The 26054-nt window shown below is 38.5% G+C and overlaps 1 protein-coding gene across 1 annotated transcript in view; it reads right to left on the reverse strand.

The window, feature by feature from the left end:
• Window positions 1–26054, reverse strand: part of MFSD14B (major facilitator superfamily domain containing 14B) — a 98349-nt gene that overhangs the window by 41383 nt on the left and 30912 nt on the right. The window contains exons 2-3 of the mRNA XM_064361570.1: window positions 20117–20212; window positions 2038–2100 (exon numbers count right to left, since the gene is read on the reverse strand). Of these exons, the coding sequence (XP_064217640.1) occupies window positions 2038–2100; window positions 20117–20212 (159 nt within the window). The remainder of the gene's footprint in view (window positions 1–2037; window positions 2101–20116; window positions 20213–26054) is intronic.

Consider the following 26054-nt stretch of genomic DNA (forward strand, 5'->3'; position numbering starts at 1 on the left):
GCAGACCAGCTAAAAGTGCCAATGCTGTTTGAAAAGTCTCAGCTGACCAAAGGCATCGGTTGGGTTCCTGAAACTGGAAAACCAGGTAGAGCCACGGGGCCACTCTCTCCTCTGAGCCAGCAGGGCTAGTGGTGTCAAAACTGCTGGTGGGGAGAGCAGTCATTTTGGTCTAACACTGGGATGTCTGCTCAGTTGATGGGGGTTGTCCAAATTAAAGAAGACTGGGAAATAAATCTCCTCTATCCTTTTCAGCCAGGAACTTTTTTTCTAATTTATTCATAAATTAAGTTGTAGTTAGTTATGCCTATAACACTTTTATCTAAATCCAGTGTTCTCAGTAGCCTTTTGTCTATTTAATGTGGACTAAGTGTTCAACATAATTACTGTTGGGCATTTGAACTTTGTTTTTCTTTAGTAAAAGAAATATAGCTACAAAAAAAAAAGTACTCAAATGGTAAAAAATAAAAATGATGTTTTACAGATAAGTATCCTCAAATTCTTTTTGAAAACAAGCAAAGGATAAACAATATTCATTACAATTAATGCTGTGTAAGAGCTGTGAATATAACAAATTACAATGGCTAAATTCAACACATTAGTAAGGCATAATTTTAAGTATGTTGTTCAGTACAAAGTATAATTATGCATAGATTGATATTATTTAAGCTGGGAAGCACAAATTAGACCCTATACTCATATACTTTACTGTAAGAGACTGAAAAATACTGTTATATTTTAACCCTCTATTTAACCCTTTTCCTATTTAGAAAAAACAAGTACAGCTCAGTGCCAATGTTCATTTAATTTTACAAAAATACACTCTTTGAGGTTGAAGCAAATCTGACTGATTATAAAATATAAAAAGTGTTCTTTGAGTTATTTCTAAACAGAGCTAACATCAGAATCACCTGAATCATCAGAATCTCTATTTCAGAAAAACTGGATTCATCAAATGAATCTTCAGCCATTAAGTTAAAGAACAATGTTAACAACATCATAGGTAGAAATGCTACATTTTCTAGGATTTGATATTTTCAGTGACAGAATGTTACTATATTTTGTAACTAGAAATATCACTGTTAAAAACAGAATGCTGGCCGAGTGCAGTGGCTCATGCCTGTAATTATAGCACTTTGGGAGGCCACGGTGGGCAGACCACTTGAGGTCAGCAGTTCGAGACCAGCCTGGCCAACATGGTGAAACCCTGTCTACTAAAAATACAAAAATTAGCTGAGCATAGTGGCGGACACCTGAAATCCCAGCTACTCGGAAGGCTGAGGCAGGAGAATCACTTGAACCTGAGAGGTGGAAGTTGCTGTGAGCCAAGATCATACCACTGCACTCCAGCCTGGGCAACAGACCAAGACTCCATCTCAAAAAAAAATTTATTTAAAAGATGAGGAAAAAGAATGCTATCAGTAAAATGATGTCTTTTGTTTCCAAAGTCGATATACTAAAGCAATGCAAAAATACTAATAAAAGCAACATGTTTTGTGGCAAAGTTATCTTGGAGTAATGCTGCAGCCACAAGCACCACTGGTGAGTATTCTCAGCACAAACAGAAAAACAGTTAAAAGCAGTTTTGATATATATCATATTAAAATTGACATAATGAATTAAGGCTAATTAAATCAAGTGGTTGAGTTATCACAAAGTCATGGCCAGTTTGTCAGCTTGGCTTCCTTCATCCTCAGATACCTAAAAAGAAGACAGTAGCAATTGCCCACTTTATTCTGTTGATAAGCAGAGCAGTTAAAAGCTACATAATAATTAAACCCTTTATAACCTGTTGTGTACACAATAATAAAAATAAAGTTAGGCCTATAGAGTATTCACACTGCTTTTGCCAGGAAACTATTCTATGCCTTATGTATTTGTGCTGTATTTTACAGTGACTTTGGTAATAACCCAGCTAAAAATTTAGATTTCAGTCTCTGGAACAAATAGTATGTTTCCCAAAGTCCCACTAAAACTTCAGAGTTAAACTACCAAGGATCCTGGCTTTGGTTCATTACAAACCTAAAAAGTTTTTCTTACCTTTACACCTTGAATGAGACCATTCATGAGGAATGTGTGTTGAAGAAATGTTTCATGTAGAACCTACAAAAAGCAAACAAACATCAAGACAAATTCAAATTTAAGTTAAAGGAAATATTTTCTGCCTCTCTTAATGGCATGCTACATAAATGAGCCCTACAATGAAAAATTATTAAATATCAATGAAATCCAAAATAAACAAATAAATAAATAAATTGTGGTACATCCAGACTATCACTAAAAAATGAGCTACCAAGACATTAAAAAACATAGAGGAACTTCCAATGCACACAGCTAAGTGAAACAAACCAATCTGGAAAGGCTACATATTGTATTGTATAATTCCAAGTATATGACATTCTGAAAAAAGTAAAACTATGGAAACAATAAAAAGATCAGTGGTAGCCAGGGATTGTGAAGGAGGGAGGGATAAATAGACAGAGCACACGGGATTTTTAGGGCAATGAAAATGCTTTGTATGATATCATGATGATGGATATGTGCATTATATATTTATCGAAACTCAGAGTATAGAATGAACCAAGAATGAACCCTAAACTACAGAATTTGGGTGATAACAATATGTCAATGTAAGTTCATCAAATAAAACAAAGGTACCCCTCTAGAAAGGAATGTCCATAGTAAAAGAGGCTATGCATACATAGGGGAAAGGGATATAAGGGAAATCTCTGTAGTTTCTTCTCAATTTTGCTGTAAACCTTAGATGACTCTTTAAAAAATTAAGCCTTTAAAAAAAGGAAATTATAATCCACTCACAAATTATTTCCAATCTTTCCTGTAACAACATTATTTTTAAGGTTTAGAAAAAGTTTGTCATCTCAGCTACTGACATTTGAATTCTACTTGCCTGTACTGAAGAAAAAGAAAAGCAAATGAAGGACATCAAATATTTCAAGTGAAATATCAAAGTTCTCAGAAAAATCTTCCCAAAAAGAATAAAGTCAGAGATATAGAAATTGTCTTTTAAAAATATAAAGATTAGAACTCTTTAGTAACTTATTTGTCACACACATCACAAATATATAATAAAATACAAAACAAAAAAGCATATTTTTAAAAAATGCTTATCTGATCATGTCAATTATTAATCCGTTGCCTCTCAGCCCCACATTCTCCCTTCTATACTCTGTCAGATCAGAGCTAAGAGACTACGGACATTTCTCAGATTTCCTTTGCCTACAGGCTTCCTCTTACTTTCTGTCAGTGGGAAGAGGGTGGAGTGAGTGCTGGTGAACACCACGTCAACAACGCCTGCATTCTCTCATGCTGTCAAAGGAACAGCAGTGCTGGTCCTTCCCTGCCCCCACCTCAAATCTCACCCTCTTGACCTCAGACCACCCCTACAATAATTCTACATGGAAAACGATCCAAACTTGCATTCCCTTTGTACAGGTGATGATGCAGTTTAGCAATAAGAGACCATCACTTTAATTTGGCAAAACCACATCCATGGATGAATGACAGTATGGGCCCATTCTGAACAATCAAGCCACCATGCAGGCAATTCCTCTAAAAATTTTCAATCCATATTTTTAAAAACCTTTCTACTGTTTCCTACCCACCCTCCCTGCAAAAAGGAAAACAGTGAAATCTTACTAGAGAAAAAAGTAAAACAAGTCAGTAATTTTTTTAAAAAGGCTAACCTTCATAAAATAAAGCAGTTGTAAACAAAACAGCAGTATTCTACTCAGACTTTTGATAAACTATAAAAATGAAAATAAAGTATGTACATAATTTAGCTACAAAAGGCAACTGTTACCAGAATAAAGTAAACCTAATAATAAAAGGTATATTAAATATCTCAGCTAAGATCAAAGCTTTCATTTTTAACATCTCTATATTAAAAAAAACTCAAGCTTAGCCAGGCACAGTGGCGTGCACCTGTAGTCCTAGCTACTGAGGAATGTGAAGTGGGAGGATTGGCTTGAGCCTGGAAGGTCAAGTCTGCAATGAGCTATGATTGAGCCACTGCACTCCGGCCTGGGTAACAGAACAAGACTTTATATCAAAATAATAAAATAAATAAATAAATAAAACTCAAGGAAAATATCCCCTTTAAATATTCTTGAGAAGGATTACACTAAACATAAAATAAAATGGCATTTGCTTGGAAAAAAAAATAGGAAGCATTTTAAAAGAAAACAATTTTAATTTTTAAAAATGACATTTGCTTCTTACTTTTAAAAGAATAACTATAAAAAAATTTTGAGAAATGAACTCTCTTCCAGTAACAATAAAGCTTAGAAATATCTACAGGTATTAATTAAACATACACCTACACTCACACAGAGCTGTGTTTCTCTACTTCCACAGATATAATAGAAAAAATATGAAATTAAATTTACAGCATCCCTGGAAAGCCAAGAATCATCAGGCGCTTCTGGATGACACAGAACAGATGAAAAAAGGCCGACAACAAAACCTGAAAGAGCTGAAGAAAAGTAGCACTTGAAGGTGAAAGAGAAGACCTTGAAGAAGTTAATTTTCTAGAACCCAGAAAGAAACCTCCCAAATCAGAGAAGTAGGAAAAAATAGTCATAAACGAAAGGGTTATTAAAAGGTCACAAAGTAAGCTTCCTGGTGTATTCCTCTCAAAGCTGCTGACCTACATATTTGGCCCCAAGATAATGATCACAAGCATAATTCTCTGAAAACTGTGGGACTTCTAAGTGGGATACTTGCAGAATTGAATGGGTTGAGATTCAAAACGGATGGTGCCCTAGATCTCTTATGGCTGCCAAAGTGGACAAAGCCCTACGACCACATGGTAAACCCACAGAGTACTTCAGTACTCTAGAGTACCCACACTTTCACAGAGCAAGAGTACCTATAACCAGACCCTGCATTAAATTTTACGGAATAAGGCTTTCTACCTGGGCTAGAGAACTACACTCTAGTAATCATGGGTGTCTAGATTACAGGTGGAAAATTGGCTACAACCTGATTGTAAACTTGGAACTGCCTTGGCAAAATTATGACTGAGACAGTGAGAGAGATCTAACTTAACCGACTCGATCTTACTTCTAACCTCCAACCTGTTCTTGTTCATTCCTAAGCACAGGCTGAAATAACTTTGGGAGAAACTTAGTTTATAGTTTTAAAAACAAAGACAATCACAGCCTTTCCCAAAGCAGATCTCCTTCTTGCCTGGGGACTAGATTGCCTTTGTAGGACCAACATTAGCCACACGATTAGAAATTATGGTTTAAAAGTCATGTGGCTGGAGGCTACAAGATTCTGGCCCTCCCTAAACGCTCCTGATATCACTGCTTGAGATATTTTGCAGACCCTGCACTTGATGGATTCAGCTGGCACCACCCAGATCGATAAACTGGCTCATCTAATCTTGTGGCCCCCACTCAGGAAGTGACTCAACTCAAGAAGACAGCTCCAACCCCTATGATTTCATCTCTGACTAATTCTGTAGTGTGGTTCATTTTCCTCAAGATTGCCTTGGTCTAAGCCTTGTTTATGTCTCTCTATATTTTATAATCAGCTCTTCAATATCCACAAAATAATTTGCTAAGAATTTTGATTATGATTACACTGACCACAGATTAATTGGGGAAGAACAGACATATTATCTTTTTTTGTTGTTGCTTGATTCGAAGTCTCGCTCATTCACCCAGGCTGGGGTGCAGTGGCATGATCTCAGCTCACTGTAACCTCCACCTCCCAGGTTCAAGCAATTCTCCTGCCTCAGCCTCCTGAGTAGCTGGGATTACAGGTGTGTGCCACCAAGTCTGGCTAATTTAATACAGCTGGGGTTTTGCTGAAGGTGGTCTTGAACAAAATAGTGAAACAGATGTCATTAGACAAAAACCACAGTAAGAACTGCTACAGGGCCGGGCGCGGTGGCTCAAGCCTGTAATCCCAGCACTTTGGGAGGCCGAGGCGGGTGGATCACGAGGTCAAGAGATCGAGACCATCCTGGTCAACATGGTGAAACCCCGTCTCTACTAATACAAAAAAAAAAAAAAACTAGCTGGGCATGGTGGCGCGTGCCTGTAATCCCAGCTACTCAGGAGGCTGAGGCAGGAGAATTGCCTGAACCCAGGAGGCGGAGGTTGCGGTGAGCCAAGATCGCGCCATTGCACTCCAGCCTGGGTAACGAGCGAAACTCCGTCTCAAAAAAAAAAAAAAAAAAAAAAAAAAAGAACTGCTACAGACAAGCACTGATGGATGCTAAAGTAGGCCAACAGAACACGAACAAGACATCTGGATAGTCTCAAAGTATTTCTCCACAAGATACTCACTTGAGGCCAGGAGTTCAAGACCAGCCTCAGCAAAACCCCACATCTATTAAAAAAAAAAATTAGCCAGGTGTGGTTGAGGCAGGAGAATCACTTGAACCCAGGAGGTGGAGGTTGCAGTGAGCCAAGATTGGGCCACTGTACCCCAGCCTGGGTGACAGAGTGAGGCACTCAATCAAACAAAAAAAAAAAGACAACAATATGTCCGTTCTTCCACAATCAATCTAGTCAATGCAATCATAATCAAAATTCTTAGCAAATTCTTTTGTGGGTATCGAAGAGCTGATTATAATACACACACACACACACACACACACACACACACACACACACACACAGAAAAGGTTTAGACCAAGGCAATCTTGAGGAAAATGAACCACACTACAGAATTTATACAAGATATTACAGCCAGGCATGTTGGCTCATACCTGTAATCCCAGCACTTAGGGAGGCTGAAGCAGGCAGATCACCTGAGGTCAGGAGTTCAAGACCGGCCTGGCCAACATGGTGAGAACCCCATATAAAAATTAGCTGGGTTTGGTGGTGTGAGTCCATAATTCCAGCTACTCAGGAGGCTGAGGCAGGAGAATCACTTGAACCCGGGAGGCAGAGGTTGCAATCAGCTGAGACCACACGACTGAACTCCAGCCTAGATGACTGAGTGAGACTCCATCGCCCAAAAAAAAAATAAAAAATAAAAAATATACATATATATATTACTATAGAAGTTAACACAGGATGGTGTTAGCACAAGGAAATATAGCTCAATAGAATACTAAAACATTTAGAAACAAACCCATACATAGACAGTTGTCTGATTTATGACAAAGGTGACATAGTACAGTGGGGAAAAAATAATTTTTTCAATAAATGATGCTGGGTCAACGATACGTTCTTTTGCAACCAAAGTGAATATTGACCTCCCACCCAACCAAACACAATGATCTTTTTAGATGACAGGTCTACATGAGAACAACAAACCAATAAAGCTTTGTGGTAGAAAAAGCTTTCTTAAACAGGATTTTTTAAAAAGGACTAACATAAAAAAAAAAATTGAGCTACATAAAAATGTAAATTCGATTAAAATTAGTGTAATCCAAAGGCATTGAGAGAGGAGAAAGGCAATACAAAGCTGGGTGCTCTGGCTCACATCTGTAATCCCAACACTCTTGGGAGGCCAGGGTGGGCAGATAACTTGAGGTCAGGAGTTTAAAATCAGCCTGGCCAACATGGAGAAACCCCGTCTCTACTGAAAATACAAAAATTAGCTGGACGTGGTGGGACACACCTACATTCAGAGCTACTTGGGAGGCTGAGGCAGGAGAATTGCTTGAACCCAGGAGGCAGAGGTTGCAGTGAGCCAATATCGTCCAACAGCACTCCAGCCTGGGTAACAGAGCAAGACTCCATCCCAAGGGCGAAAAAAAAGGCAATCTAAGAATAAGGAAAAGATACCAGCAGTAAGTACATGTACATGTATAGACACACACATACACATGAAAAAAAATTATACCCAGAATATATAAAGAACTCCTACAAATGATAAGAAAAAGGAACACAACCCAATTTTTAAAAAATTGATGAAACATTTCAACTGACATTTAACAAAAAGATATTCATATGGCCAATAAATATGTCATACGTAAAGAGGTTAACTTCATTGGTCTTTAGGGATACGTAAATTAAGACCATAATATACCTACCAGAATGAAATTCAAATTGCTGGTGAAGACATGAAGCCTGCCTGGTTGAAGAATAAATTGTTCACCCATTCTGAAAAACTTTTAGCACTACATACGGACATTGAACACAACCCTAGAATTTTACTCCCAGATATATAGTCCAAGAAACGTACACATGTTCACCAAAAGATATATACAAGAAATATTACAACAGCAATATTTTTAATAGGCAAAAACTGGGAACCCAAATGTCCAATACCAGAATGGATTTGTGTCAATAGACTCCAAGACCATCTCTAAGTTCAGCAATTTGCTAAGTGGATTCAAGGACCCTGAAACTGTCATATTTATAGTTTATTACAGAAAAAGGACACAAAGCAAAATCAGCAAAGGGAAAGGGGACATCAGGCAAAGTCTGGGGGGAAAGGGACATCAGGCAAAGTCTGGAGGAAGCCAGGTGCATGCTTCTAAGAATCCTCTCCCAGTGGAGTCACACATAAAGCATTTAATTCCTCCAGCAATAAACTAGAACAATGGTCAGGCATAGTTGCTCAACCCTATAATCCCAGCACTTTGAGAGTCTGAAGCGGGTGAATCACTTGAGGCCAGGAGTTTGAGACCAGTCTGGCCAACACGGCAAGACCCCATCTCTACTAAAAATACAAAAACAAGCCAGGAATGGTGGTGCCCTACTCAAGAGGCTGAGGCAGGAGAATCACTTGAACCCAAGAGGCAGAGGCTGCAGTAAGCCCAGACAGCGCAAGTGCACTCCAGCCTGGGCAAGAGCCAGGCTCTGTCTCGGAAATTAAAAAAAAAAAAAAAAGAAAGAAAAAAGAAAAAGAGAAATGTAATAACATCATGCAAAGTGTTGTCTACTATGGAAGCTCACAAAAGCCTAGAGGTCCAGGGTTTTTAGTGGCCAGTGATCTTGAAGAGCACTAATGAATGACCAGTTACCAGAGCTCTAGTTCATGAGAAGGAAAGGAGGTGTTCACCATAAATAATGTTTGCACAAACCAGAACAGCAAAGTTCAAATATTCAATCACACAAAATGCAGAATGTTCCAAGAGCTCAATTCTGGCCTGTCAAGGACCAGTCACAGAAAAAAACAGTCCTCCCAGGGAAATGAAAGATTTGAGCAACTCAGCCCTGCTGAGTTAATCTTTTCCTGCTCAAGATAACAGAAAATCATATGTGGTTATGTAACAACCACTATACAACAAAGAAATGTTGCTACATATAACCTGGATTAATCTTACAAACCTACAAAGCCAAAAAAGCCAGACAACAAAAAGTATACATTGTATGATTCCATTTACATACATAATATTAAATACACATACACAAGGCCAAACTGTCATATTAGAATTGTGACAAGGACAAAAATTACTTAGGATTGTTTCTGGGAGGGTGGTATAGTGCTGGATATATAAGTGTACTTACTGTATAAAAATTCATCAAGTTGTGTATTTATAATTTATACACCTTTCTGTACACATCATACTTAAATTAAAAGCTTACACAAAAAGGTCTCTGGTTCCTATTTTATTTTAGCCATAAGGTAACTTTAGGAAAATATATCATTCTATAGAATCATATTTTCCTCAGACCAAACTCCTAACACAACTCAAAATCCTGTAATTTTATACTGCAAGGGTAGGAAAATAGCTTCCCTGTTTTCTGTTTTTTAGAAGAGTCAGGGAAATACAGAAATGGAAAAGTTCAAAAAGTATTGAGATATCCACTAATCCAGTGGTTTTTCTAACTATATTCCTCAGAAATGTTTCAGGGACCCTATAATGATTTGAATTTCTTTTCTTTTCTTTCTTTTTTTTTTTTGAGATGGAGTCTCACCATGTTGGCCAGGCTGGTCACAGACTCCTGGCCTCAAGTAGTCTGCCCTCTGCAGCCTCAAAGTGCTGGTATTACAGGTGTGAGCCACTGCGCCTGGCCAAATATTTACTATTTGTCCTCTTATAGAACAGCGGGTTGCTCACTGCTGTACACGATGATTCATTCTTTCTGTTGCTGCTTTGGAGATTTCCCTTTGTCTATCTACAGTTCGACTATGCTATAATGTATATAGGTGTAAATGTCTTTTTTATTTTACTTGGGGTTTGTTGAATTTGTTGCTTCTGTAGATTAATGCTTTTCATCAGATTTGGGAAGTTTTTGGCCATGATTTCTTCAGCCTGTTGCCCAGGCTGGAGTGCAGTGGTGTAATCTTGGCTCACCACAACTTCCGCCTCCTAGGTTCAAGGGATTCTCCTGCCTCAGCCTCCCAAGTAGCTGGGACTACAGGTATGCACAACCATGCCCAGCTAATTTTTGTAACATTAGTAGAGACGGGGTTTCACTTTGTTGGCCAGGCTGATCTCGAACTCCTGACCTCGTGATCCACCCACCTCGGCCTCCCAAAGTGCTGGGATTATAGGCGTGAGACACCACACTCAGCCTTAAATTTATTTTTTAAAAATATATCATAAACACTATATAAAAAAAATTGTCAGACTTCTCACATTTAACATGACAGTATAAAAAGGTTAACAAATTATCTTTCAATACAGCTAGATGAGCCCATTTCAGTGCTCTGAAATTCAACCAAAGGCATAAAACAAACTGAGAGCATTTATTTATTAAGTTACTGAAGTTCAGTTAGAAACGGTGGTTTTCAGTTTTGAGCTGCTACCAGCCTCTTGCCCCTCCCAATAACCTCAGCTCTGTGGGTAGGTTGGTTTAAACAGGCCACTGCTGCTGCTTGAGAGGACTCATTGGATTTGGAGTGCTGTCAGTTAACGAGTCAAACAGGGAAGGCTAGCGGCAGACTGGTGGACTAGACCAGGGATATAACAGGGAGTTGTAGAAGGTGAGACAGCCATAAGAAGCTTGAAAAGCTCTCCCCAAATCCCAGGTTGACTCTAGACTACACACATACATATAAGAGATGGGAACATGCTCAAGCCACCCATATATCCCTGGCCATCAGAAGCTGCACGTACTCAGAGATTTCAAGAGAATCTGGAAGAGAGCAAAAGCCAAGGAAGAACTGAAAATAGCCTGAAGTATGAATGCAGTTTCAGCTCACATACAGATCCATTAGTAGAGAGCAGAAAGTTTACTGCCTTGACGTGTTTAACTATAATCTCTTACCAATCTGCTGATCCCTAAATTATGGAGGCAGAGATCCCAAGGCAGCCAAGCTTAAAAATAAAAATAAAAACTGAAAAGAGGCATCAGCAGCTGCATATTATAGAGGAGACTTCACAGATTTAGTTCAAGCAAGTTACTAAACAAGCAAAACAAAAACAACCTTCAAGGTAAGAAAAAAATCAAAATCCATGGCCAGGTGCCGTGGCTCACGCCTGTAATCCCAATGCTTTGGGAAGCTGAGGTGGGAGATTGCTTGAGGCCAGGAGTTCAAGACCAGCCTGGTCAACATAGCAAGACCCCATCTCTAAAATAAATTAAAAAAAAAATTAAAGCCTTAGCCAAGTGTGGTGGTATGCAACTGTAGTCTTAGCTACTCAGGAGATTGAGGTAGGACAATTGCTTGAGCCCGGAAGTTCAAGGTTGCAGTGAGCTATTACTGTGCCACTGTATTTCAGCCTAGGCAACAGGGCAAGACCCTGTCTCTTTAAAAAAAAATTCAAAATTGCAAAAAATGTATTATCTAAATATACCGCTTTTAACAAAAAATGATTGAGATATGCAAAAAAACAAGAACATATAACTCAATCAGGAAAAAAGGCAGCCAAAAGAGTCTCTGAGTGTTCCCAGATGTTAAATATAGCAGACGAAAACTTCAAAGCAGCCATTACAAATATGTTCAAAGAACTAAAGGAATTCATGTTTCAAGAATTAAAGGAGGCCAGGTGTGGTAGCTCACACCTATAACCCCAGCACTTCTGGAGACTGAGGCAGAAGGACTGCCTGAGCCCAGGAGTTCAAGACCAGCCTAGGCAACATGGTAAGACCCCGTCTCTTAAAAAAAATTAAGTAAAAAAGAATTAAAGGAAAGTATGGACCAGGCACGGTGGCTCACACCTGTAATTTCAGCACTTTGGGAGGCAGATCACTTGAAGTCAGGAGTTTGAGACCAGCCTGGCCAACACTCTGAAACCCTGTCTCTACTAAAAATACAAAAATTAGTTGGGTGTGGTGGCTGAGGCAGGAGAACTGTTTGAACCCAGGAGGTGGAGGTTGCAGTGAGCCAAGATCATACCACTGCACTCCAGCCTTAATGACAGAGAAAGGCTGTGTCTCCGCCACCAAAAAAAGTATAATAATTTCTCAGTGAATAGGGAATTTCAAATAAAATATAAAAATTATAAAAAAGAAACGTGGGAATTCTGCAGTTAAAAATTCAGTAACCAAAATAATCAATCCACTAAAGGGAAACCACAGGCAATTTAAGATGACAAGAATCAGTAACCTTGAAGACAAATAAATATAAATTATTCAAACAGAAGAATATAAAACAACTGGCCGAAAAAAAAGAAAAAAAGAGAAATGGATAGCTCCTCAGAGATCTGAGACATTAGCATATAAAAAACTTATCTATGGCCAGGCCTGGTGGCTCACGCCTGTAATCCCAGCACTTTGGGAGGCTGAGGCAGGCGGATCACAAGGTCAGGAGTTCTAGACCAGCCTGGCCAACATGGTGAAACTCTGTCTGTACTAAAAATACAAAAATTAGCCAGGTGTGGTGGCAGGCACCTGTAATCCCAGCTACTTGAGAGGCTGAGGCAGGAGGATTGTTTGAACCCAGGAGGAAGAGGTTGCAGTGAGCCAAGATCATGCCACTGTACTCCAGCCTGGGTGACAAAGCAAGACTCCATCTCAGAAAAAAAAAGAAAAAACTTATCTATAATGACAGTCCCAAAGGAGAAAAGGGACTGCAAAAATATATAAAGAAATAATGGCCAAAAACTTCCCAAACCTAATGAAAAGCATTAATCTACAGAAACAACAAGCTCAACAACCCCCAAGTAAAATTTAAAAGACATTCACACCTACATACATTATAGCATAGTCAAACTATAGAAAGACAAAGGGAAATCTCTAAAGCAGCAAGAGAAAAAATGAATCTTCATGTACAGCAGGGAGCAATCCACTGTTCTATAAGGGGACAAATAGTAAATATTTGGCCAGGCGCAGTGGCTCACACCTGTAATACCAGCACTTTGAGGCCGCGGAGGGCAGACTACTTGAGGCCAGGAGTCTGTGACCAGCCTGGCCAACATGGCGAAACCCTGTCTCTACCAAAAAATATAAAAATTAGCCGGGTGTGGTGGCATACACCTGTAGTCCCAGCTACTTGGGAGGCTGAGGCAGGAGAATCGCTTAAACCCAGGAGGTGGAGGTGGCAGTAAGCCAAGATCATGCCACTGCACTCCAGCGTGGGCAATAGGGTAAGACTCCATCTCAAAAAAAAAAAAAACAATTAAATAAAAATTTAAAAAGCATTCTTACCACACAGCTAGTATGGCAGTAAGAAAGCAGGCAGTATGCCAAATGTGGCCCATGGGCCATAGTATGTAGACTCCTGACGTAAGGAGATTAATAACACTTCTTGTCATGGGTTGTCTTCCCATCAGATATAATGCATACCAGAGGCAACATAATGATATATTTAAAATATACCATTGCTGGAAAAATCTGTCACAAAACCAGAATGCACACCAAAAGTTTTGCAAGCCAAATTTTAAGACAAAGACAACCATGAATGGTTATCTTAAATTGTCATGTTAACTCTTTTTATAGTTATATTGTTGATTAGAAAAGCTAGAAATCAGCATTGCTCTTTTTTAAAGCATTCACTTGTTTAGTAAAATGAAAGTTTGCTACAGGTTACAACACACAATACTAGAACAGAAGTAAATGCCAAGCAAAGCTCATTTCATTTGTTTGGTTAATGCTCATTACAGCCTAATCGTCAACTATACAAGAAAAAGCAAAAATTTAACAAATAGTGATGATACAGATACTTTGGGTGAATGATACTTATCTGATTTTAGTAATTACAAGGCACATAGGCAGGCCAAGTTCCGGGTACTTTGGTCATCACACCATTAGAAAACTACCAAAACCATAAAGGTGACCCTAGAACATCTTGTCATTAAAGAAAGATGACCATCTCCACGCAACTGTAGTTAGAATACTTCACTTCCTTTTCACGTGAACAGCAAATTATCCAACAAAGTCCTTGTGTATTGTGACAAAAATGCCTCACCAACAGTCCTATCCCAGCCCAGCCACTCCAGTCCCTGAAAGAAAACAACGATTAAGTGAAGGACATAGGAGCACTAGACAGCAAAGCAAATTAAGGAACTAACAAGAGAGACATCATGGCGGATGGATGCATGGATGCATGGACGAACAGGCACATATGTTGAGAGTCAGGAAGAAGGGATAGAAAAATTGAATGTGGCAGAAAAGTATTTAAAGAGCATTCATGAATTATCAGATCACCACATGAAAAGGACAGCACAGTAGAGAATACTGAGTCCTTGAATCTCCAGCAGGATTTCGGGAAAATCAACTTGAGAAAGAAAATCTGCAAATTGTAAGAAATACAATTCTTTACTTACAGGAACATTAATGAACATATATTCATTCAACTGACATTCAATGAACATTTATGTTCACTGAAATAAGTGATCAATTTAAATATATCTAAAGACATTTAAATTAGTTTAATCAGATCATGATAAAAGGAGGTCAGGCCCTCTAAGAGGATGCATGTTTTGACTATAGGGTAGAATGTCAGGCGGGGATACAAGACAAGAGAGGAATCTTATGTACAAACAACAACAACAATTAACTGCTGCTACTACTAGAAAGTAAGGCCACTGTGTGAAGCCCATTTCATAAATTTGCTCCGATGTATTAGGAATGGAGACCTTTCTGACAGTATTTAGTAGACAAACTAAAGTTATATTCTAGGCCTTGGCTACTTAAGAAAGATAACAAATCACAAGGAGAAAATGACTTTGTTAACTAAGAAGTAATTGCTCTACACTGCTCATACTGATCATATAGGATCTATATGATCCTAGTTGGTTTCAGAATGCAGAGTTAGTCCAATGAGACAATATATTGAAACATAAGTATTATCCTGTCTTTTCAAATCACAATCTCAAGACTGACTTTTGCCTTGATGGAAACGAGAGAAGACTGTGCATTGGTTACAGTAAGGGAAAAAAACACATGAACCATCAGCTTAATATGCAGCTCTGGCTGCAAAGAAATAAACCCTAATTTTGTCCCTTCCTTATCAAACGACCCAACATTATCATCCCTGTATAACCAGAAAGGGCACAATGTGGAAGGGAAGTACCAGAGAAAATCCTTTCCTCCAACCCCAATAAGAATGAGCAAATCTCCTCAGTCAAAAACAGGTAGAGTTAGCACACTGTGATGTGAAGACTGGAGGAGGGACAGCAAAGTGTAAGAGAAAACATTTAGCTTAATTTAACAACATCAGGAACCAGAAAAAGAAAATGAGCACATCTGCTAACTCAGTAACATTCCTTCCATGGCATTATAGAATGATGCTAGCAAGTCTGTATTCCTCACGCTTAAAGTTCATTTTAACAAAGTCTCTGCAAGCAGCACAACTGCTCAGAAAGTGCAAAGAGGCAGCAGAGCAGCATTTCAGTTGCTTCTAAGACTATATAGTCCAGGGACACAAAAACCCTAGAAAGAGCATTTGCTCTGGACAGTTAGAAAGAAAGTGTATCAGTCTGTACGGTCTATTAAAATTAATTCACTAGTTAAATAAAGCAAGAAGACATCTGACCATCTGATCAAGGATAAGAAAAGCCCAAAGATTTTAACCAACTGGAAGAAGGTTTTGGAATTTCTGACAGGGCAGCAAATATACTAAGGTATCCTTTCTTTGCTTTAATTTGAATTCTTACCAAAGAATGACCACAGGATTATTTCTATGTTGAGAAAACAGCTGAACCATTACAGACAACTGACTGCATCAGAAAAAATATTATTTTGAAATCTTAACCCTGTAACCTAAAGAAGTTAGGAGAGAAAATAAAAGGGAAAGGGAAGGGTCAAGGGAAAAAGGATAAGGGAAAGAAAGGGAGAAAGCAAAACAGTTCCTTAAAATGAGTGGCCAGGTCTACCTTATACTCATTAGATTGGCTACTACAAAAATAGAAATAAAGAAATAATTTTGAAAAAAACAGAAAATAACAAGTCTTGGCAAGCAAGAGGAAAAACTGGAATCCTTGTGCACTATTGGTAGGAATGCAAATGGGACAAGGTCTATGGAAAAGAGTTTGGCAGTTCCTCAAAAAGTTAAAAATATATTTACTCTGTGATCTAGCAATTCCACTTCTGCATATATATACCTGAAAGAATTGAAAGGAGGACTTAAACAGATTTTTATACATCCATGTTCTTAGCAGCATTATTCACAATAGCCAGAAGGTAGAAGCAACCCAGTGTCCACTGACTAATGAACACATAAACAAAATGTGGTATATACATAGAGTATTATTCCGCCCTTTAAAAGAAGGAAATTCTGACACATGCTATTGTACAACATGAAGAGCCCTGAGGACATTATGCTAAGTGAAATAAGTCAGTCACAAAAGACAAATACTACATGGGTTCCACTTATATGACATAGTCAAAATCATAGAAACAAACAGGAAAATGGTGGTTGCCAGGGGCTGAGGGAAGTAGGAAACAGGGAGTTATTGTTTAATAGCCATAGAGTTTCTTTCTTTTTTTTTTTAATTTTTAATGTTTATTTTTTATTTAAGATGGGGTTTCACTATGTTGGCCAGGCTGGTCTTAAACTCCTGACCTCGTGATTCCTTTCTTTTCTTTTCTTTATTTGAGATGGAGTTTCACTCTTGTTGCCCAGGCTGGAGTGCAATGGCACTATCTTGGCTCACTGCAGCCTCCACCTCCTGGGTTCAAGCAATTCTCCTGCCTCTTTCTCCCAAATAGCTGGGATTACAGGCGTGTGCCACCATGCCAAGCTAATTTTGTGTTTTCCGTAGAGACGGGGTTTCGGTGAGGAAGGAGACCCAGGCATCTGAGATTTCCTCCCCCATCTGTCATCCACTGTGCATCTCAATAGAATAGAGAGCAGGCCAGATGGTGCCTCCTCAATCTCCTTCCTGTAGGTGGCAGACTTCGTCTTAGGGAAACTCTCAGGAAGACACTGTTTTTACTTAAAACAAGATCAAACCAGAAACCTTTTCACATGTGAGTCCTAAAACTGTAAACTGGAACCCTTTCATATGTGATTCCTGAAACTGTAAACCAAAACCTTTTCACATGTGAGTCCTAAAACTGTAAATCGGAACCCTTTCATGTGTGATTCCTGAAGCTGTAAACCAAAACCCTTTTCATATATAACTTTTAAGACTGTAAACCCAAGATTCTTCCAAGTGTAATATCTAAAGTATAAGCCTATATAAAGGCGGAACCTTCCTTTGTTAGACGAGCTGAGCTTTGGACACATTATCGCTCAGGCTCCCGGGCCGAATAAACTTCTTCTTAATTTGGTGTTTGAGAGATCTGTTTCCTGCGGCTGCTCCTGCTATATCACCACGTTGGTCAGGGTGGTCTCGAATCCGCCTGCCTTGGCCTCCCAAAGTGCTGGGATTACAGGCATGAGCCACCACACCTGGCCTAAAGTTTTCATTTTTAAAAGATGAAATGAGTTTTGGAGATGGATGGTGGTGACAGATACACAACATTATGAATGTATCTAATACCACTGAACTATAAACTTCAAAATGGTAAAAATGGTAAGTTTGCTATGTGTATTTTACCATAAGTTTTTAAAATAAAAAAAAAAGAGTGGCCTGGTTTGTCTATATTCATACTAAAAATATGTCCTGAACAAACACATGTATTTGTTCAAAGAAAATAGGTATTAAGCACCAACTATATCCCAGGTAGTACTATGCACATAGTCAGAAAAATTAGAATCTCATGAAACTCAAAATGGGACCAATTATCCTCATTAACTAATAACTAATAACCTACTATAGGTTTCCTACTATGAAGGAAAAACTACTGCAAAAGAAAAAAAAGGATTAAGGATGTAGGCAATTTTTAAGTCCTCTGTTCCACCCACATTATAATTTTAATTAATCAAACTGTATTTTAGATGTGCCAGAAGAATTAAAGCCCAACCACTCTCTAAAGTTCTCTGTTGTCTAACCTTATTTAAGAACAAAGATTATCTATACCCATCTGTACCCAGAAGAATTCTTTTTTTGGAAGGTGGGGGAACAAAGTCTCACTCTGTCACCCAGGTGGGAGGGAGTGTAGTGGCACAATCTCTGCTCACTGCAACCTCTGCCTCCCAGGTTCACCAAGTAGCTGGGATTACAGGTGCCTGCCAACATGCCCGGATAATTTTTGTATTTTTAGAAGAAACAGAGTTTCACCGTTTTGGCCAGGCTGGTCTCAAACTCCTGACCTAAGGTGATCCACCTACGTCAACCTCCCAAAGTGCTGGGATTATAGGCGTGAGCCACCGTGCCCAGCCAAGGGATTCTTCAGTAAGGCAAAATGATGACTGGGAAGAATTAAAGCTCGAATGATTTTTTTTTAATTTTGGGGTTTTTTTTTTTTTTTAGAGATGGGGGCTTGCTATGTTGCCCAGGCTAGACTAGAACTCCTGAGCTCAAGCAATCTTCCTGCCTCAGCCTGCTGAGTAGCTAGGCCTAAAGGCATATGCTACTGTGCCTGGTTCATCAATCATTTTTAAAGAATAATTGCCAGGCGCGGTGGCTCACGTCTGTAATCCAAGCACTTTGGGAGGCTGAGGCAGGCGGATCACCTGAGGTCACGAGTTCAAGACCAGCCTGACCAATATGGTGAAACTCTGTCTTTAAAAAAAAAAAAAACAGAATAATTAAGACAACTGAAATGTAACACCAATTTAAAATATTTTATTTAAATTAAGCATTAAACAGTTGTAAGCTACCTAAGATCTGCCCTCTAATCTTTTCTTTGGCATCTCTCTTCCCTCTAACCACATCATAGATTAAATATACAAGTTCTTGCTAAGATATTCAATATCACCTCTGAAGAAATGGCTGTAGATAAGCTACAAAAAACTGAAATTTAGACATTCCTACAATTATTACTCATTGTTACAAAGTACTCACCAATCTGCTATTTACTATGTTCTTAAGTCAAAGACTATTAACTTCCCCATAAAGTTACAAACTTCAACAATGCTCTACAATTTCCTGTAGGACAGGACTCTCCGAGTCGGTGGCCTGTCCTGAGCCGGCATTACAACCTGAGCTCTGCCTCCTGTCAGATCAACAGCAGCATTAGAGTCTCATAGGAGCGGGAACCCTACTCTTTTTTTTTTTTTTTTTGAGATGGAGTTTCGCTCTTGTTACCCAGGCTGGAGTGCAATGGCGCGATCTCGGCTCACCGCAACCTCCACCTCCTGGTTTCAGGCAATTCTCCTGCTTCAGCCTCCTGAGTAGCTGGGATTACAGGCACGTGCCACCGTGCCCAGCTAATTTATTGTATTTTTAGTAGAGACGGGGTTTCACCATGTTGACCAGGATGGTCTCGATCTATTGACCTCGTGATCCACCCGCCTCGGCCTCCCAAAGTGCTGGGATTACAGGCGTGAGCCACTGCGCCCAGCTTATAACTATGTGTGTGAGGGATCTAGGCTGCACTCATTATGAGAATCTAACTAATGCCTGATGACCTGAGGTGGAACAGTTTCATCCTGAAACCATCCCCTCACCAACCAAATTCCATGGAAAAACTGTCTTCCATGAGACTGGACCCTGGTACTAAAAAGGTTGGGTATTGCTGCAATAGAGTATCTTAAAGATGTTCCTAAACATACACAGTTCATCTGTATAGCAGCGCCCCCAAGTCTAGTTCAATAGCAGTGCACTGCTACCCAGGAATATTTAAAGAGGTGTTTTGTTACAGGTGGTTCAGAAACCACAGTAGGAAAAAAATAAAAAAAGAAAACAATATTTTAAATCACTATCAAGAGCTACTCCCAAACACGAATCTAGACATACACAGTGCTACATGCCTAAGAACTTAACTCTCTCTCTTACAAAACAAAAACCCAGTTTAGCAATACTTACAGTCAACATTGGAGTTGTCAACAGGCCCCACGCAAAGAATTCAAGGAAGATGACAATAGCAGCATGGTACACACTTGGTCGGCCAAAGCCTTGTAGCTAAAAAAGAAAGTTATTATGAAAATTAGCGAAGAAAAATAAGAAATTCATTTTAAAATGGTATAGAAAAAAATACGTAAAATAAATTTAGAGTCTATCTCTGTTATTTAAGATAAAACTTCATTCCGTGTTATCCCTGATGCCTTCACTTCCCCTAATAATGGAAGATGCTAAGATTATAGACTTTTTACCTGTCTCATCAAGGCAAATCACTGGAGCTTTGGTAGAAAATCATTTGGGTCTTCAAGAGACTGAGGTTCCAGGATCTGACTGCTCTGTCCCTTATAAATTCTGTGTTCCTTAGCAACTTAACCTCTCTATGACTGAAGTTTCTTTACCTACACAATAAGAGAGATGGGTTATGTCATATGCTCAAAAGCCTGAGGGGCAGCTCAGATAATTCTAAATCAGTATGGAATATCTTCAGATATCCCAATTCCAGAGACGTTTAGAAGCAGAGGATGAAAAGTGTGCAATAATGTCTCTGCACGCTCTTATTTACCATCTTTCCCATAGAGTACTGCAATGACCTGTTAACTCCGCTTTGACTCATTTTTCCCTACCCCCTCCAAATCTGTGGTGACACTAGACTCAGTGAATTGTCTAAAACTACACATCTTATCCTATCACTCCTGTGGAAAACGGCAAAAACAAAGAGCTACAAATTCCTCTCACCCCTGTACACACACATTTTCACAATACGACTTTGCTTCCAATTCCATTTCTCCACATCCCTACATCAAAGCTGGCTTAACAATTTCCTCTAACCAGGTGAGGTGAAAACATGGATTTCTGAACCTAGATTGTCAAAGATCTTTAAGACTACCACAAGGAGAAATCTCTTGTAGCCACGGAAGTATGAGAGCATAAGAAACTCTCCCTATTAAGACCTCACAGACAAACCAGTTAACAGCCATCACCAACTGCCAGACGTAGGAGCAAGGCCATCTTAGACCACCAACTACAGTCAAGCCTGCAGGTGACAACAGAAGCATGAGACAAACCAAGAGAAATCAGTGAAGAATTCTCTCTGAGTTCCACTCAAACCACTAACCCAAAGTATTATAATAAATGGTTGGTGCTTTAAGCCACTAAGTGTTAGGGCTGCTTCTTATTTAGCTTTTTTTTTTTTTTTTTTTTTTTTTTTGAGACCAAGTCTCACTTTGTTGCCCAGGCTGGAGTACAGTGGCACGACCTCAGCTCAATGCAAAGTGCTGAGATTATAGGCATGAGCCCCCACACCTGGCCCACATTCTTTTTAATAGCTAACTACTCAGTATCTCATTGTATGCATGTGCCATAATTTTAGTCATTCCAATAATGATAAGAGTACGTGTGATTTTCACTTATTTAAAATTGCCGCAATTAACTTTTTAAATTTTGAAATAATATTAAACCTACAGAAAAGCTGCAAAAAATAAGAATTCCTATATATCCTGTACCCTGCTTCCCCCAAAGTTAACATCTTCTATAACCATGGTATAATTATCTAAACCAGGAAATTAGCATTGCTACAAAACTTTATATACCTTATTTGAAATTTGCCATTTTCCCATTATTTTTTTTTTTTTGGTTCAGAATCTAATACAAGATTTAACACTGTGTTTTAGTTCTCACATTTCTTTCTTTCCTTTTTTTTTTTTTTTTGAGATGGAGTTTCGCTCTTGTTACCCAGGCTGGAGTGCAATGGCGCGATCTCGGCTCACCGCAACCTCCGCCTCCTGGGTTCAGGCAATTCTCCTGCCTCAGCCTCCTGAGTAGCTGGGATTACAGGCACGCGCCACCACACCCAGCTACTTTATTGTATTTTTCGTAGAGATGGTGTTTCACCATGTTGACCAGGATGGTCTCGATCTCTTGACCTCGTGATCAACTCGCCTCGGCCTCCCAAAGTGCTGGGATTACAGGCATGAGCCACAGCACCCGGCCAGTTCTCACATTTCTTTAGGCTCTTCCAATCTAAGTCAGTTCCCAAGACTTTTATTTTTTACTTTCATGATTCCGACACTTTTAAGGAACATTAGTATACTCTTCACCAGTAATTTTATAGAGTGTCTCTCAATTTGAATTCATCTAGTATTATCTCATGACTGGACTGAGGTTATACATTTTGTTATTTTTTAAAAATATGTCACATCTCATAAAATTCACCACTTTCAAGTGCACAAGTCAGTAGTTTTTAGAATATTCACAAGGTTATACAACCATTACCACTATATAACTCCAAAACATGTTTATCACCCCCCAGAAGAAATCCTATATCCATTAGGAGACATTCCTCATTTTCTTCTCCCATATTCCCCCCTCACAATCACTAATCTACTTTCTGTTTCTATGGATTTGCCTATTCTGGGATCATACATAAATAGAATTCATAAATGGAATCACACAACATGTGGCCTTTTGTGTCTAGCTTCTTCCAATTAGCATTATTTTCAAGGTTCATCCATGTTGTACCATGTATCAGTATTTCATTCATTTTTATAGCTAAATAATATTCCACTGCATCAGTATACTACATTTTGTTTATCCATTCATCAGCTCATAGACACTCAGGTTGTTTCCATCTTTGGCCATTATGAATAATGCTGCCATAAACATTGATGTACAAGTTTTTACATAAACATGTTTCCAATTCCCTTAGCTATGCACATAAGGGTGAAAATGCTGGGACTATTAATATTCTTTTATTAGCATTCTAGGATAAATTTCTAGAAGTGAAGTTTCAGGGCCAAATAATATATACATTTTAATTCAGAATCCAATTATAAAAGTTTCACTAATTATGAGTCAAAAAAATACTTCATCTTATGTCACCTAATCAACTAATATCTCTGACATATAAACAGCTTCTAAAAATGTTAGGAAAACTAACAGCCCAATAAAAAGATGGGCAAGAAATAGGAACCAGTTCACTGAAGAAATCAAATATCCCTTCAGTAGCCTCATTTGTAGTAAGAAAAATACAAAACTAAACTGAATTCAGATACAATTTCTCAGTATCAGATATTAAACATTCAAACATTTGACAATAAGCTTCTGTCAATGCAACTGAAAAGAAACACTTCAACACCATAAATAGGAACAAAAAATGGTATACCACTATGGAAGACAATGCAGCAACATCTAGAATTACATACTTGTGAAGCAACAATCCTACTTTAGAGATTTGTCCCAAAGACAAATGGCAAAACTATGAGGTCCCATATGCACAAAGCTAAAGTAACAGCAAAAATTAACTCTGGGCTGGGGGCAGTGGCTCACGCCTATAATCACAGCACTTTGGGAGGCTGAAGCAGGCAGAACACTTGAGGTCAGGAGTTCATGACAAGCCTGGGCATCATGGTGAAACCCTGTCTCTACTAAAAATACAAAATCTAGCCGGGTGTGGTGGCAGGCACCTGTAATCCCAGCTGCTAGGGAGGCTGAGTCTGGAGAATCCCTTCAACCCAGGAAGCAGAGACTGCAGTAAGCTGAGATTGCACCACTGCACTCCAGCCTGAGCGACAAAGCAAGACTCCGTCTCAAAAAAAAAAAAAATTAACTCTGTGAATCTACATACTGTTATGTTATACAGTAGTAAAATATTGAAATTATATTTGTACATACTGCTTTGGAACAATGTACAAATGTAATTTCAATATTTTACTACTGTAAGTAGTAAAGTGTTTTTAAAAAACACAGCAAGATACAGAATACTGTGCAATGTATGGTACTATTTATCTAAGAGAGTGCCAAAGAATATGAATACCTATGCACACACATATATGTGGCTTACATTTTTAAATAAAACAGAAGATGGAAGGAAAAAAAAATCTAATGAAAAGTAGTTCCATACAAGAGGAAGAAACAAAGAGAGTGGAGGTATCAGAGATGCAAGCTAGATTTCTCTGATTATACCTGGTTCTATGTATTTGACTTTGGAACTACATAAATGTTTTAGCTAGTTCTACAACAAAACAAAATCAAATGAAAAAAATCAACCTAACTATGTACCAAATTCTGGCTTAGTTACTTTAGAACACAGAATTTCAATGTAAATTCTTAGAGGCTATATTCTAAGGCCAAAAAGAAAATCAAGAAAACCTTAAACTGTTTTAAGTGATCATGATGGAAGTAATAGCACCGGTAATAGTTTCTGAAACTTTCATATATAAGTAATATGATATAGCAAATAAGTTACTATGTTATTGTTACTGGGAACCAAGACTTCCAGGGTAAAAGAAAAAGATACAGAATCAAAGATGTAAAAACTCTGAAATCCTAAATTTGAATTAAAATATCAATTTAAAGTATACTATGTATTAACTGGAAGAAAACTAATTAGGATTTCCAAGTTCTATCCACCAAAAAGACCTAGAAAAAATGAGCCACCCAATAGGAGTGAGCATCCCTTTAGGCCCAGACTCTGGTTCTGAAATATTTTCCACTAAAAGAAAATGGGACTCTATGGACAAACAGCTGATTCCAGGTCTGGAGCAAAAAATGTACATGATCCTGGAGCATCATATCTTGCCAAAAGCAAAGTGATATTCAAGACTACAGTCATATCAAAAGAATTCAGGAGCCAGAATGAAGTAAGTCCCTCTGGGCAAAGACTGAAGAAAAAGAGCAGTATGTGCCATGGATTAAAAAACATTCATATATGTTCAAAATTTTAAGTTCATCCACCTCTGGAAGAATCCAGGAAACCAAGTCATTACTCTGAAAACTGGTAAATGAGAGAAATAAAAGGAAGTATTTATTCTGCCTTTTTATATCTCAAAGTAACCAAATACTTGCTTAGGGAAAGTTCTTCTCTTTAAGAATTTCGGCTAATGAATGAAGAAAGAAATAATTAACTTAGAATCCTGCCACTAATGGTCTAGGCCATGACCATTAACGGCCACTAAAATCACTAGGAAAAAGCTGATGAGGCACAAGGTAATCATCAGACAAATAACACCTGAAATCTGATCAACCATAACATCACAATCAGAGATCATTTGCCATATACTATAATACAACAAAAACTACCACCATGTAAGAAATATTCTTTGGTAAAACAAAAAACCTGGATTCAACACAGCCAAGACACAAACCAGTTTACAGAAAATGCAGGTAAAACAAGATTGGTCTTGTTGCAGCAGAGTGATGAATATGGAGAAGTAGTCATAATAATATGTAAAGATAAGCACAAAAAAAGCTTTAAAAAGATTGCTTAAAAAAAAAACTTACAGTCTCATTAACAATTTTGGGGGACATCTGTCCCCCCATATCCTAAGACTGCATAATAACTTTCAAACTTTTGCCAGGCACAATGGCTTGTGCCAGTAATCCCAGCACTGTGGGAGGCCAAGGCAGGCAGATCGCCTGATGTCAAGAGCTTGAGACCAGCTTGGCCAACATGGCAAAACTCCATCTCTACTAAAAATACAAAAATTAGCCTGGCGTGATGGCGGGCACCATTATCCTAGCTACTCGGGAGGCGGAGGCAGGAGAATTGCTGGAACTTAGGAGGCGGAGGCTGCAGTGAGCAGAGATCACGCCACTGCACTCCAGCCTGGGCAACAGAGCGAGACTCCATCTCAAAAAAAAAAAAAAAAAAGTAATTTTTAAATTTTTGCTAATTTGATATTTTAAATGGTTATCTAATTTTATTTTGTATTTCCCTTATTCCCAATGAAGCTGAGTTGCTTTCCTATGATTAGGAATTCACATTTCTTTTTCTGTGAATTGCCTATTCATCTTTTGTCAATTTTTTATTGGTGACTGTAATCTTTCATACTGATTTATAGAACCCCTTTAGAATCAATATTTAAAATATGTATACAAAGCAGCATCAAATTATCATTCTCAGCCA

The sequence above is a fragment of the Aotus nancymaae genome, unplaced genomic scaffold (genome assembly GCF_030222135.1).
Source record: "Aotus nancymaae isolate 86718 unplaced genomic scaffold, 86718_ANA_hifiasm-v0.15.2.pri h1tg000041l, whole genome shotgun sequence".
Classification (NCBI taxonomy): domain Eukaryota; kingdom Metazoa; phylum Chordata; class Mammalia; order Primates; family Aotidae; genus Aotus; species Aotus nancymaae.